Consider the following 14,809-nt stretch of genomic DNA (forward strand, 5'->3'; position numbering starts at 1 on the left):
TGAACTCCTGACCTCGTGATCCACCCGCCTCGGCCTCCCAAAGTGCTGGGATTACAGGTGTGAGCCAACACCCCTGGCCTATAGCAGCATTATTAATAAGAGTCAAAAAGTGGAAAGAACCCAAAGGTCCATCACCTCATGAATGGTTACATAAAATGCTTGATGCATCCATACAACGGAATATTACTCAGCAATAAGAAGAAATTAAGTACTGATACTGATAGAAGCAGGAGACAGCAAAATGCCTAGGCAGATATGGAAGGGTTCCCAGAGAATCTCCAGGCCCACAAGTGTCTACACCAGATAAAACATCTGGTGCAGATCAGGGAACCTGCACAGGGGCCTGCCTGGACATGCCAGCAGCAGACTGGAGGCCCACATGCACTGGGGGGTTGGGGTGGAGCCACCAAGAATTCACGCCTTATGCAGAGGAGGAGCCTGGCCTCTTCAGCTCATGTGTGCTGGTCCTGGTATTCAATTGTGAGGTGGAAATCTGTTTGCAGGACCCCTCTCTTTGCTGAGAGCTTCCCTTTCACTTCATAAATTCTGTCCTTCTCACCCTTCAATGTGTCCACATGGCTAATTTTTCCTGGTCATGAGAGAAGAACCCAGATTTAGCTGAACTAAGGAGAGAAAGCCCTGCATCAACACCTGCTACAGCACAGATGCAGCATGAAAAATTATGCTAAGTGAAATAAGCCAGTCCCAGTAGACCACTTGCTTTTTATTTCAGAGGCTTATAGGCAAATCTGTACAAAGATGGTGGGTGGTCCCCTAGGGCTGAGGGAGGAAGGGAAAACCAGTGAAGATGGCTAAATGATGTGGGGTTTGTTTTTAGGGTGATGAAAGTGTTCTAAAATTGATTGTAATGATGATTACATAACTCTCTGAAAATACTAAAATTCAATGACTTGTGTATTTTAAATGAGTGAATTGCATAGTGTGTTAATTATTTCTCAATAAACCTGTTACACCCCAAAATTTATTTGGTACTGGTGATCTGGAGACATGGGCTGCTTGGTTTCAGATCACTGGCCAGGGTTCAAGACATCAGAGAATCAACAGCATGTCTTTTGTATAGAAAAATATATACATATATATTTTAAAGTATCCTTTCTATTAGTATCAAGTCTGTAAAATTAAATGAAAAATCTTTCACTGCTTAAAGCACTGAGAGATTTATATTAAGGAGCAAGACCTTGTATTCTTTTGCCCCAATTTCTATCTAAAGGGTCTGGGAATCACACCCTTCAAACAATCATATCTCATCAGATGGGTTTTATTAACTCTTATAATGTGGCTTCCTTTCTAACCTGATTCTGGTACAGCATCACAGAGAGAAGAAGCTGAAAAAAATCAAAGTATTTTACCCCCAAATATATATATTTTTGACATATTTTGAAATGGCTGTTGCAGGGCCAAGAGATTCAAATGGCCTTACAAAGCTGTCTTCTGTGGGGGAATTTGCATCTGCAAGAAGTCTTCATTAATGTAGCCCAATCTCTCCCCTTCTAGGTCCCTAGAAGGTCTCCCCTTCCCAGTAGGGAAGATTAACTCAGATCCTGATGCATTTAAAGTCTGAAAAGATATATTTACCCTCTATTTTCTCTGAGGGCTGCCAGCTAGGAGGCTTCATCTACATAATAAGAATCTTAACCTCCATAATCACCTTATCTTAATTAAGGCCTTCCTTTATACTTATTTCCAGTTTTAGACAACAGATTTTCTTTATCAATTGTCACCTAAAGAATCCTTAAAACCCACCTATGACTTGTTAGCCCCTCCTTTTTGATGTCCCACTTTTAGGCTCAGCCAATGTATGCCTTCCTCATATTGATTTACAATTTTCCCTACAACTCTGTCTGCTGGAAATGTACAAAACCAAACTGTAATGTGACTGTCTCATCAAACATTCTCAAGAGCTCTTGAGATTGGGTAATCCAGGGCCACAGTCACCATACTGGCTCAGAATCAACCTCCTTAAACGTATTTTGGCTGAATTTGGGTTTATCCATCATTAATATTTCTCCAAATTGCATAATTTTAATCCCCAAACTGATTTAAAATTACCTTATATTTAAATATAAATTATTGTATTATAAAGATACATGTATTTGTATGTCCACTGCAGCACTATTCACAATAGCAAAGACATGGAATCAACCCAGATGTCCATCAATGATAGACAGGATAAAAAAACGTGGTGTATATACATCATGGAATACTATGGAGCCATACAAATGAATGAGATCATGCTTTTTGCAGGGACATGGATGAACTCAAAGCTGTTATCTTCAGCAAACTAACGCAGGAACAAAAAACCAAACACTGCATCTTCTCACTTGTAAGTGGGAGCTGAATGATGAGAACACATGGACTCTGGGAGGGGAACAACAAACACTGGGGCTTGCTGGGGTCAGGAGGGAGAGCATCAAGATTAATAGCTAATGCCTACAGGGCTTAATACCTAGGTGATGGATTGATACATGCGGCAAACCATCATGGCACACATTTACCTGTGTAACAAACCTGCACCTCTTGCACATGTAATCTAGACCTTAAGATAAAATAATAATTTTTTAAAATTACCTTCTGTTTTAGCTTCTTAATCAGAATATCCATTTTCAGTTGATCTGTATTTAAGTCTCCATGGCAACTGAAGTCTTCATTTCCAAATGCATTTAACATATTTATTGTCATTTCTAGGCATTTCTTGTACCTGTAGAAATGTAAGAACTAGTAAGTCAAGTATTTTTAAGAGTAAATATTTAATAATTGTTTAAACAGATATTATGTTATGGCATATCAAAGAAACAAATCTATAAACTATGATCCTCAGTTTCAACTGAACATAGTTTGAAAGCATTCTATATGAAATTATAATCTTAGATAAATAATATGAAGAACAATTTTATGGTATATATAGCAGGTAAAGTAATAATAGCCATACAGGTTTTTTTTTGTTTTTTTTTGAGATGGAACTTCACTCTTGTTGCTCAGGCTGAAGTGTGATGGCGTGATCACGGCTCACTGCAACTTCCGCTTCCTGGGTTCAAGTGATTCTCCTGTCTCAGCCTCCCAAGTAGCTGGGATTACAGGCATGTGCCACCATGCCTGGCTAATTTTGTATTTTTAGTAGAGATGGGGTTCACCATGTTGGTCAGGCTGGTTTTGAACTCCTGACCTCAAATGATCTACCTGCCTTGGCCTCCCAAATTGCTGGGATTACAGGCATGAGCCACCACACCAGGCCTAACCATACAGTTTTTTATAAATAAACTATTCATATCCATTTTGGTATGCTAAGATGAAATAACATATTAGTAAATATAAGGCATAACAGAGAGATGAGTAACCAAGATTTAAAAAAAGTAAAACACATATATGTTTGAAAAAGACACAAAAATACATTTTGATATCCGTTGACCACAGTCTATAAGAAGAAAAAAAAGTACACACAAAAAGCACAAGGACATTATTCAATGTAGAAAAAGAGAAGAAAACATCTTTAATGTCCGAATTGAGGAGAAAAAGAAAACAGGCAGTTTTAGGAAAAAGGAAAGGTGGATATGTGATGATTTAAAGACTTTGAAGAAGAGATCTAGAGATCTTTACTGACATAATGTCAACAAAATGAAAGATACAAAACCATGTAGAGAAAGACAATGACAGAAAAATGTTGATTAGAATCAGAAAACCAAATTAAGTGCTCAGTAAATATATAGAAAAGCAGCTGTGTTCAGGGCTTCAAAGACACATTCCATTTTTTTTTTTTTTAATCTGTGATGAAAACATGAATGCTCATTTTACTCTTTTTCTTTAGGTTATACTTTTTTATATATAAAATTTACTTCTGTAAAACAGAAGTTTAATAAGATGTACACTTCATGTATACAATGGAGGTACCCATGTAAAATGAGTAAATTTCCATGATACGTTTTCTATCTAAAAGAAAAACAAAGAAACAGAAATAAAATACAAGCTATATATCAAGATAAATTTTAATGTTAAAGAAGGACACAAATAGGTCTTTAAAACATTTGAATGCAGCAGAGAAGAATATTACAAAAGGAAGAAAAGATGACCAAATACAGCAAAAATATCTTCAGAAATCAAAATTCAAACTAGATAATGAAGAGTGCACTTGACATTACATGTCCAAAGCATTGTCATTATTGTTTTCAAAACCATTAAAGAATACGTTGCTAAGCGCAGTGGCTTATGCCAACTTTGGGAGGCCGAGGCAGGTGGATCATGAGGTCAGGAATTCGAGACCAGCCTGACCAACATAGTGAAATCCCATCTCTACCAAAAATACAAAAATTAGCCTGGCGGGGTGGTGCACACCTGTAATCACAGCTACTCAGGAGGCTGAGGCAAGAGAATCACTTGAACCCAGGAGGCAGAGGTGGCAGTGAGCCGAGATCGCATCATTGCACTCCAGCCTGGGTGACAGAGCCAGACTCTGTCTCAAAAGATAAATAAATAAATAAATAAATAAATAAAAATACGTGTAATGTTTTGGCATTCAAAAAAATTTCAGATTGTGTTGTAAGTTTCTTTTTATCACATATTTTTAATATAAATTTTTTCATCCCAACCTCCCCCCAGCAGCTCAGCTGACTCCCACCCCGTTTCTCCCCTTCCATTGGACTCTATGACACACGGTCTCATCCAGAGATCTATTTTTCATCACTTATTGTGTTTTTACACTGAAATTTGATTTTTTTAATAATTCCAACAAAAAAGTCCAAGGGTCATAGACTCCCGCTCATATGCCTATAAAGTTGTGTTGTGAGTTTCTGAAATACATTTTAAAATAGAATTCATTTAATTATGAAAATGAAGACATAAAATGAATTTGTATCAAGGTTTTAGTCAAGTAGTTAGAGTTAAATCAATTACTAAATGGTTACAATGTTCTACAATACGAAAACCATACCCAGTTGCCTCTTGTTCTAATTCATGATTTTCCTTTTTTATTTGATCCACATTATAGTCCAGTGATGATATTAACTCAAAAAGTTTTCTGAATTCTTCACGTTTTTCTTCAGACTTGAAAAAAAAGTGTTTAAAATTATTTTTGTAAAATCTAGAGACCCTCTTCTATCTTAAAAATATTATTTCTCATAAGTTGATGAATAATATGTATTTAGGCAGTTGTATAAAGTGCATTTTACAAACCTGATGCCAATAATGACAGATTTCAAAACCAGTCATTTTCTTAAAACAGCTAAAAAAGAGTCACACTTTCATCATTATCTTTTCTGAAATTTAAACTGTCAAAAATGTTTGTTAAAAATGAGAGTTTTTACACATAAAGTACTAAAGTTAGTAAGATAAATTAAGAGTAGTTATATTTACATTTTAGTTTTTTAAAGATGCTCTAGAAACATTGTCATTAATAGTTTAAGATATTCCAAGTTAAATTACATCTTACTAAGATGATTTTTAGAAAACTCTTATCTAGTTCCCATTACATTTTTGATCCTCATCTATCTTCAGGCTGAGCTAAATACTGTCATTCTCTGTAAGTATTCACCTGTAGGTTTCAGTTTTTCTCTGTCTCTTAACCATTTCTCTTTAAACAAAGTTTATTTTTTTCTATAATAAACAAATAATAACTTTTGTCTACTTTTTGTGGCTTTTCTATTATCCTGTTTCTCCCCTTCCATTGGACTCTATGACACAGGGTCTCATCCAGAGATCTATTTTTCATCACTTATTGTGTTTTTATATTGAAACTTGAGATAAACCAGTGCAAGGCTCTTTAGAGCAAAACCTAGATAACAGACATCTGGGTTGCTTGGCAAAGGTCATGTGTAATCCTAAGTTATGAATCTGTCACAATTTAATTAATTGTTCTGCCTCTGTATCCGTGCTTTCACACCACTGTAACTGTAAGCCTGCTTCAAGCTAGCCCACCCCATTTTTGAAGTGTGTGTCTTTGTTCTGGGCCCAGTTTGTCAGATGTTGAGTCAGCTGGGTCTGAGTACACTTGATAAGGATATCTTCCTGTATACACTCCAAGGTCTCTCTCTGGTCCTCCTGATTCTGCAACAGTGTGATCTCCACTCACTGCAACCTCCGCCTTCTGGGTTCAAGCAATTATCCTGTCTCAGCCTCCCAAATAGCTGGGATTACAGGTGCCCACCACCTCGCCCAGCTAATTGTTTGTATTTTTGGTAGAGATGGTGTTTCACGATGTTGGCCACGCTGGTATTGAACTCCTTACCACATGATCTGCCCTCTTCGGCCTCCCAAACTGCTGGAATTACAGGTGTGAGCCACCATGCCCAGCTGCTACTCCTCTTTTTAAATTCTCTCAGAACTCCTAAAATCTCAAAACGTTAACCCGGATTCCCTAATATAAATTTCCAGCTCTGACCTTTTTACTGAGGCCTCTTCCCTCTAGTACACATATTATAGACAATATTCTCAACCACACACTTATACATTGCTACCTGGTGCAGATTACTTTTGTAGATAGTGAGTCTTGTCTATTTTATGTTGATTCTTATGGATGTTACTTTGAGTACAGTGTTATTTTCTAATCTTGAAGGGGGGCTGTCTCACCCTTAGGATATTCACCAGTATAATTTGTCCTTTCTTTTTCTTTCTTTCTTTCTCTTTTTCTTTTTATCCTTTCTTTTTTTCTTTCTTTCTTTCTCTTTCTCTCTCTCTCCTCTCTCTCTCTCTCTTTCTTCTTTTTTGGACCAGTATATTTTGTCCATTTTTTCTTTTTCTTTTTTTTTTTTTTTTTAGATGGAGTCACACTCTGTCATCCAGGCTAGAGTGCAGTGGTGCCACGTCAGCTCACTGCAACTTCCACCTCCTGGGTTCAAGTGATTCTCCTGCCTCAGTCTCCCAAGTAGCTGGGGCTACAGTTGCACACCACCAGCTAATTTTTGTATTTTTAGTAGAGACAGTGTTTTGCCATGTTGGCCAGGCTCTTGCACTTCTGACCTCAGGTAATCCACCCACCTCAGCCTCCCGAAGTGTTGGGATTACAGATGTGAACCATGGCGCCCAGCCCTTTTTTCTTTTATAATGAAAACTTTCCCATGAGAAACAGATTATCAATTGTTTGCCTTTGTTTTCTTTTAAAGAATTTCCTTTTCCATAGAGATATGGCATGATGAACATCTTATTCTAAAGTTTCTTTTGGGGGACACTCAACTATGTCATTGGGAAGCTCCAGTCAAGTAGAGATCTCCCTTCTTCCTAATTGAGATTCTTCATCTCAGAATGGTGTCCACCAAATGTCTTAATCCAGGTAGTCTCCTGCTTAGGAATTCATGAAACAAGAACCTTCTGGAGAAGTTAGAGGCTATTGATTGAGATGGTTTAAAGCTGCCCCTTATTATATGTTTTACTCCCAAGGCAGACATCAAAGTGGCTAATAATTCTATGCCTGATGTCTAACTCAATTCTATGGGAATCTATACAAAACGTTTTATTTATGAGACAGAGTCTCGCTCTGTTACCCAGGCTGGAGTGCAGTGGCTTGACCACCGTTCACTGCAGCCTTGATATTCCGAGCTAAAGCGACCCTCCTACCACAGCCTCCAATGTAGCTGGGATTACACGCATGCACCACCATGCCTCAGCTGTTTCATTTTTTTTTTTTTCGTAGAGTCAGGATCTCACTTATATTGTTCTGGCTGCTCTCAAATTCCTGGGCTCAAGCACTGTTCTTGCCTCAGCTTCCCCAAGTGCTAGAATTACTGGCATGAGCCACCTCACCAACCAGGTGTTCCATGGAATGGTTTGAGAGGCAGTTCTACACAGAAGCCAGAAGGGCTGGGTCTGCATCCCAGATCTACCAGATACTAGCTGTGTGACCTTGAGCAAATTAATTTTCTGTGTCTCTGGTTCTTTATCTATGAAATGGAGAGAATAATACCATCTATTTCACTGGGATGTTGGGAAGATTAAACCAGGGACTGACATGAAGCACTTAGAAGAGTACGTGGTGCATGGTGAGCTACAGATAAGATTTGCTTAGAAGCACTTAGAAGAGTACATGTACATAGTGAGCTACAGACAATATTTGCTACTAGCATGATAATTTTTACTGTTTTTTATCTCTTGACCACTGTATGTGTTAGGTGGGTGGCATTTCAATGGAAGTGGTCTCCTATAGATGCACTGAATCAATCTTCACACCACTGAAAGTGGCAGCAAATGGGGAGTGTATAATATATAGCTTACTCTTCTCTCTGTCTGACTCAGTGGGCAACAGTCACGTATGTACTACAATGTAAACAGCACCTCCTGGACTGAGTAGTACATAACCGACATGACCAGCAGAGACAGGCTGAGCCACGGAGCTGAAAACCCTGGAATCTACTGCTAAATCAAGTCTTGTGAATCAATTCCCACCAGCAGCTGTTGCTGTGGCACTGGCTTCACGAGTACTCTGCTGAGCGCTAGGATTAAGGAGTTGTGCTTTCCTTCATCAGACAAGCTGCAGCCAGAACTGTTCAGCTGACAAACTGGCAACCATCCAGAAATACAGTTTTGGCTGCAGAGTGAAGGAAGGCAAATTTAGATTCTTTTTTCATACTGAGAAAAACATGAGCATTTGATTGAACAATTCTCCTCTATTAGACTAATTGGTTTTAATTTCATATTTAATTGCTAAAAATACACTTAGAATAAAAGATTTACTGCGTTAATGTCTCAAAGAAGAAATAATTGGTATGGTATATTTTGTTCTATGCTGAAAGCTGCCAAGCTAAAATATTTTCAATTTATACAAGGACAGGTGACATTCATGTCACATATTATTTTTCCTTTAAGCAAATATATGTTAAGACAAAATTATCTTCCATCAAAAATTAAAAGCCATGTCAAATTAAGGGCTAAGTTGTTCTGCAGACTGGGCAACAAGTGCTGAGACGTAAGGTCAGTGAGAGTCAGAACAGTCAGAGAAAGCTTCATGAAGAGGAAATTGCCTGCCAGGTCTGAATGAATGAGGCTAGATGAGCAGGAACTGAGAAGGCAGGAAGGACAGCATGGGTAAAACTGGTGCTGACATCTGCCCAGTTAACTCTGAGGATAGAGTCCAATGGCAGGGAAATAAAAACATATGTCCATAGGATAACCCGTAAATGAATGTTTGCAACAGCTGTTTTCATAATAGCCAAAAAGTGGAAACAACCTAAAGGTCCATCATCTGATGAATGAATGGAAAACTGGTGTAGCCATGAAATAGACTATTATTTGACAATAAGAAGGAATAAACTACTGATATGTGCTACAACATGGATAAAATTCTGAAAACATTCTGCTAAGTGAAAGAGTCAGTCAGAAAGGACTTCATATTGTATGATTCGATGTATATAAAATATGCAGACCATGCAAATCTATGGAGACAAAAGTGGATGGTGGTTGCCTACAACTGGGGTAGGTGGAGAGACATCGAGTGGGGTTGCAGTCATGGCTAAGAGATGTAGGGTTGCTTTTCAGAGTGGTGAAAATGTTCTAGCATTGAATGTGCTGATGACAACACAACGCTGTGAATGTACTAACAGACACTAAGTCGTACATTTTAAATGGTTGAACTGTCTGACATGTGAATTCTCTCTCAGTGAAACTGTTTTTAAAATCCCATGGTAGGATGAAGACAATTTTCTAAGCTCTCTATGTTGGATGTACATACACTATCAGATCTGAATATTTCTATGCCATTACAGTATATTTTAAATGAAAGGAAGATGAAGGCAATGCCTAACTTTTCAAGTAGTTTGTAAATTAACCTAAAATGTGTGCAGTTCAAAGAACAGTATGACGGCCTTTCGGTACAAGTTAACCTAGAATCCATGAAATGTATAGGCACAGCTTCTGTGTCCATTCACAAAAGTGAAGAAATAAGACAACTTTCTGGAATATTCCATTAAACATTCTCTTTTGACTTAATCTGGTTTGCCTCGCCAAGGCAATAAGGAAATTATCTAAAAATACTGTTTAACAGGAAAAAAGTCAACTTTGTGTGAGGAATGATGTATCATTCTCAAGTTTCCAAAGAGTAGATATTATAAGAGAAAACATATGCAACTATTTTTCAAAATGGCAGAACAAGAGCCAGAGTTGAAGAAGTACGTACATTATAAAGATAATAAAATGGTAATGATCAATTATAATGAAAATACAAAATCAAGCTGTCCACTGAAATTAGTATCCTAAAACACTTTATATTATTCAACCAGCTACAGATTAACTGTCTACATGTTAAATTCCATACATACTTGACATTCTACTTGAAATAATTTCTTCTTTGAAGCCCATGTCTCATCCAAATTAATATGACAATGTGATGTACCTTCCAGTGGAGACTCTGCCATAGAAAATTTTTTAAGGTGATTGGCCAGTTCTTCTTGAAGTTGTCTCACAATCACCTGACAAAAAGTTTTTGTTACCAATTTTATAAAGTGACTTATTAAATTGTTAATAATATTTAACTCTAGCATACATCCTTTGAAAATTATTAGCACACACACAGATTCACTTTCTTTTCCTCATATGTACACTTTCTTCTTTATTACTGAATTCAGTGAGGGACACAGAAGGTGCTATCTTCCTGCCAAATCGGTATTCTCCTACGTGACAGATGGATTCAGCCCGCTATTCATTCAGCTTAGACCCTCAACTCAACCTGAGTTCCTCACATATTCAGTCGCCTGTTGAAATCCTTCCAACAGATTCCTATCTCAGAATAAAAGTAAAATTCCAACGGCCTTCAAGGCCCTAGGTAACAAGGCCTCTACCTCTCTCCCCGACCTCAGCACCTACAACTCTGTCCTGTACTCACTTCAATCCCACTCTCCGTGAACTCTGCCACCCCTCATTAGGGTGAAAATGGGGAGTCAGTGTCAAACTCATAAATCACAGACAGCTACAAGTATCTTTGTACTGGAAAGAATTCTATCCAAATAGTAGTCATTGAGACTTAAAATGTAAATTATGAGCTAATTATTCATAAAAATATTCACAGTAAATTATAAATACCTACCAGTGGGAACACTACATCAAATATTTTTTGCTAAAATTTACCACATTTATTCCAAATTGTGATTTTATAACAAGTAGAAGTCTTTAAAATACTAAGTGGTCAGAAAAATACATAATGTGAGACTGACATATTTTCAGACTTAAGTCACATTGGTATGAATCAAAACAAAGTTATACCAACTAAAATACATAAAAGAGAAAGCCACTGAAGGAAAAGCATCACAAGACACAGCAACACACTTCAGTTCATCTGGAAAATCTAGAATTAAGTGTCAAAGCGGCTCACTTAATTCAATCTTAATTTCAAAATACACATTTCAGGTACAAGCATTTCCACTTACCCACTTCATTATGGTCTTAAAATGCGGCAACATAAAGACGTTACATTTATTATTTCAGTAGTATAAGACTACATACCTTATCAACACTGCTCTGCATCTACTAAAATTTCATAGGTGACATAACGTCTTTACTCAAAGGAAAGCATCTGTCAGCTCTACCTTTTACCTCCTGGAAACAAAGTATGTTTCCAAGCTGATACAGTAAACACTTCTTTGGTTTACTAAAACAGCTTTGTTGAAATATGATTTTTATTAAAACAGCTTTGTTGAAATATGATTTATAGAATTTATGTTTCAACAAACAGTTCAAAGATTTTTAGTAAATTTCCTGTGTTGTGCAACCATCTCTACAATCCAACTTTAGAACATTTTCATCACTCCAGGACAATCCCTAATGCCCATTAGCAGTCACGACCCACTTCTAGCGCCAGGCCTACACAAACATTCATCTTCTTTCCATCCCTATACATGTATTTCCTGGATGATTCACGTAAATGGAATTATACAGAATGGTAAACACATTTTCATCTATTTATTTTTATATTGAACTAGGTTCAACATATAGCCAGAATGAAATGTCTAAATTTTCTTTCCAGAAGGTTATAGGTTTCTTCATACTTACTTTTCCTTCAGCTTCTTCTTTTTCATACTGAAACAGTTTTTCTTTTAAGTAATTATATTCATTCATTAATTCCTTATTTTTTTCTTCTGGAAGAAGAGCTTCCTTTCCATTCTCAAGACAGTCTCCTTGGATATTAGTGACTATCTCTTTGTTATTGCCTTCCTTATGAGCAGCCTCTAGTTGTCGTTCAAGCAAGGGATTTTCAAGTTCTTGTTGACTTATTCTCTCCTCTAAAGAGTTCTGCTTTCCAATGGATTGACTCTCTTTAGCTTCCTCATTTGGATGCATCTGCTTCATTTCCTTTATTTGATGCTGCGCTTGCTTTAGGTCCACCTGTACACTTTCTAAAGCCAATGTCTTTTCCCTGAGACCATCTCTTGTCTCACGGAGCTTACCTTTTAAGGTATTGAACTTCACCCGAGCTTTATGGAGCTGTTCAGTAAGAAACTCATTCTTATCTGTTAGTTGAGAAATATTAGAACCCATTTTTTCATGTCTAGAAACATCATCTGCTTTCCATAAAACTAGTTCTAGGTTTTTTCTTTCCAAAATTTCATTGTAATTATTAATAGCAGTGGCCAGGCTAGACTGGAGGGATTCAACTTCAGCTTCTAGTCTTTCTTTCTTGTGTTTTTCCTTCTCCAATTTTGAATTCAGCCTTGCATTCTCAGCTTTCAGATCATTAAGCTGTTGCGAATACTGGGCCATTTTTTTTGTTATCATTTCTTCATTGAGTCTTGTACTCTTTTCAAAGTTAGCATTTATTTCTGTAATACTTTTAATTTCCTGAATATATTTCTCTTCCTTTCTGAGACTGTCATTTTTTATTGCGTATAATTCCTGTTTGAGCATGGCAATGTCTCTCTTCAACATGTAATTTCCATACATTGCATCCTTTTTTCCATAACTTTGAGAATCCTAAATAAAACAAAACAAATTGATAGTTAGCACTCAATAAAATAACATATGATGGTTATTTCTGAAGTGAAAGAACAACCTGAACATTCATGCAATTAAAAGTTGCTGTAAGTGGATATCCAACTGGAGAAAAAATTGAAGCAAAACCTTGAACCTTAGAGAACATACATTTCAAAAAGTTCAAAAATTTATTTGAAGTCAATGAATCCATAAAATACACACACACACACACACACACACACACTCTAGAGAATTTTTAAGATATCAGAATTGGAAAAGCCTTTCTCTGAATTACAGCAAACTCAAAGCATAAAGTTCTTAAAAAATTTGACTAAATTAAAATCTTGGAAAAAGGAAATTGCATTCATACTCTGATATCTAACCCAGACACCACCCTATAGTAAGAGCTTTACCTCCACATCTATTCGGACAGATAAAATCTCTCAAAGTTTTAAAAGTTCTGTTTCCCTGATCATATTCTATTGTGATTTGATTCAACATTTTTTAGTCAGTTGTAAGAATTACATTTACTAAATCATAAATCTAGACGTTGTACTAAGCACTTCTACATACATACATTGATGAACTTATTTAGTTATCACAATCCTTAATAAAGACAGGTTAAAAATATAAGCAAGCTGCAGGATTTTCCTCAGGGCTTCTGACTCTACTTCTAGTTCTCCATCAGATCACAGTTACTTATGTGGTGTAAATCTATCAACACAAAAACAGAGAAACAAAAAGACACAGGCATAAAATGTGTCTTCTGCCTTTGTCACCTGGATTCTCCATGAAATAGCCAGATTGATAGGATGTGACCTTGTGGGGCTTCAGAAACAGAAAAGAAGCTTTCCCTTTTCTGTGCTAAGATATTCTATTCCCCACTGCCTTTTCTCCTTATTTTTTCATTTGGTTCCTGGGATATCAAAAAAGGGAAGGTGCTCACTGAAATAGAGGAACCAAAGTTTGCCACAACACAAGGAGCTGAGTGAAACTGCTGAGTTGCTAGTGTGGAATCCTGGAAAATGAGATGTTCCTCAAATTTACATTCAATTACCACAAAAGTTTATATCTGGAAGATATACAGTACAGTTGTCCACTCTAGCCCCATTATCTACTTGATAATGGAAGTAAAACCAAGAAATATTAAGTAACTCACCCAAAGCTCCTAAGGTGGCATTCCCTAGCATTTCATGGCACCGAAAGGGAAGAACAATTCCATATCGCTGAATTACATACATTACCAGATAAATACATCAAATTCATCAAATAAATTAAAAGTGTGACTTTGGCAAAACAATTTAATGGCTCAGAGGGTGGTCGGAGGCCTCATCTGCTTTTACTTTGAAAGAAGAAAATCTCTAGATATTTGTCTATCTTTGGAACACAATGTACAGAACTCAGCCTTCTACCATAGAGTCAAATGCTAAATTTTTGGCTGAGGAGTTACGCTACTTACATGATAAAATCCTACATGTCAAAACCTACCGTATTTTATTAAACAACATCATGTAAAAGTCTGATTCAACAGAAACATTGGAGAGTGGTGATTTTCTTAAATATGTGAAAGTATGTGTATTTGTTTCCAAAAATATGTAAAGTGGCCACGATGGAATTAGAAGTGTGCACAGTTTGAGTGAAACAGATAAACTTGCGTGCATGAAAGCACACTAAACAGACTTGTTCGGCCGGGAATATTTGTCGCAACTCTCAAGGTCAGATACATTTTCATGTCTCTTCTCAGTCATTGCTTTCCTCCCATTGGATTACCATTTTGTCATTTAAATAAATGTAATTCATCTTTAAATGAATATAGAAAAGAGAATGTAGACAGTATCTCTTTAGCAATTTCCCTTATGCTTACCTGGTTCAGAAGGTCACATGGTATACGGCTAAATAACTTTCCAAGCCC

The 14,809-nt window shown here is 36.8% G+C and overlaps 1 protein-coding gene across 3 annotated transcripts in view; it reads right to left on the reverse strand.

Moving 5' to 3' along the window:
* The window catches only part of LOC129044580 (ankyrin repeat domain-containing protein 18A-like), a 73,437-nt gene that overhangs the window by 35,952 nt on the left and 22,676 nt on the right, over positions 1–14,809 (reverse strand). For all 3 annotated transcript variants that reach the window (XM_063650444.1, XM_063650446.1, XM_063650445.1), the window contains 4 exons: positions 11,980–12,897; positions 10,254–10,403; positions 4,943–5,055; positions 2,590–2,719 (listed from right to left, as the gene is read on the reverse strand). In XM_063650444.1, the coding sequence (XP_063506514.1) occupies positions 2,590–2,719; positions 4,943–5,055; positions 10,254–10,403; positions 11,980–12,897 (1,311 nt within the window). The remainder of the gene's footprint in view (positions 1–2,589; positions 2,720–4,942; positions 5,056–10,253; positions 10,404–11,979; positions 12,898–14,809) is intronic.

This window comes from Pongo pygmaeus, chromosome 13 (assembly GCF_028885625.2).
Source record: "Pongo pygmaeus isolate AG05252 chromosome 13, NHGRI_mPonPyg2-v2.0_pri, whole genome shotgun sequence".
NCBI classification, from domain to species: Eukaryota; Metazoa; Chordata; class Mammalia; order Primates; family Hominidae; genus Pongo; species Pongo pygmaeus.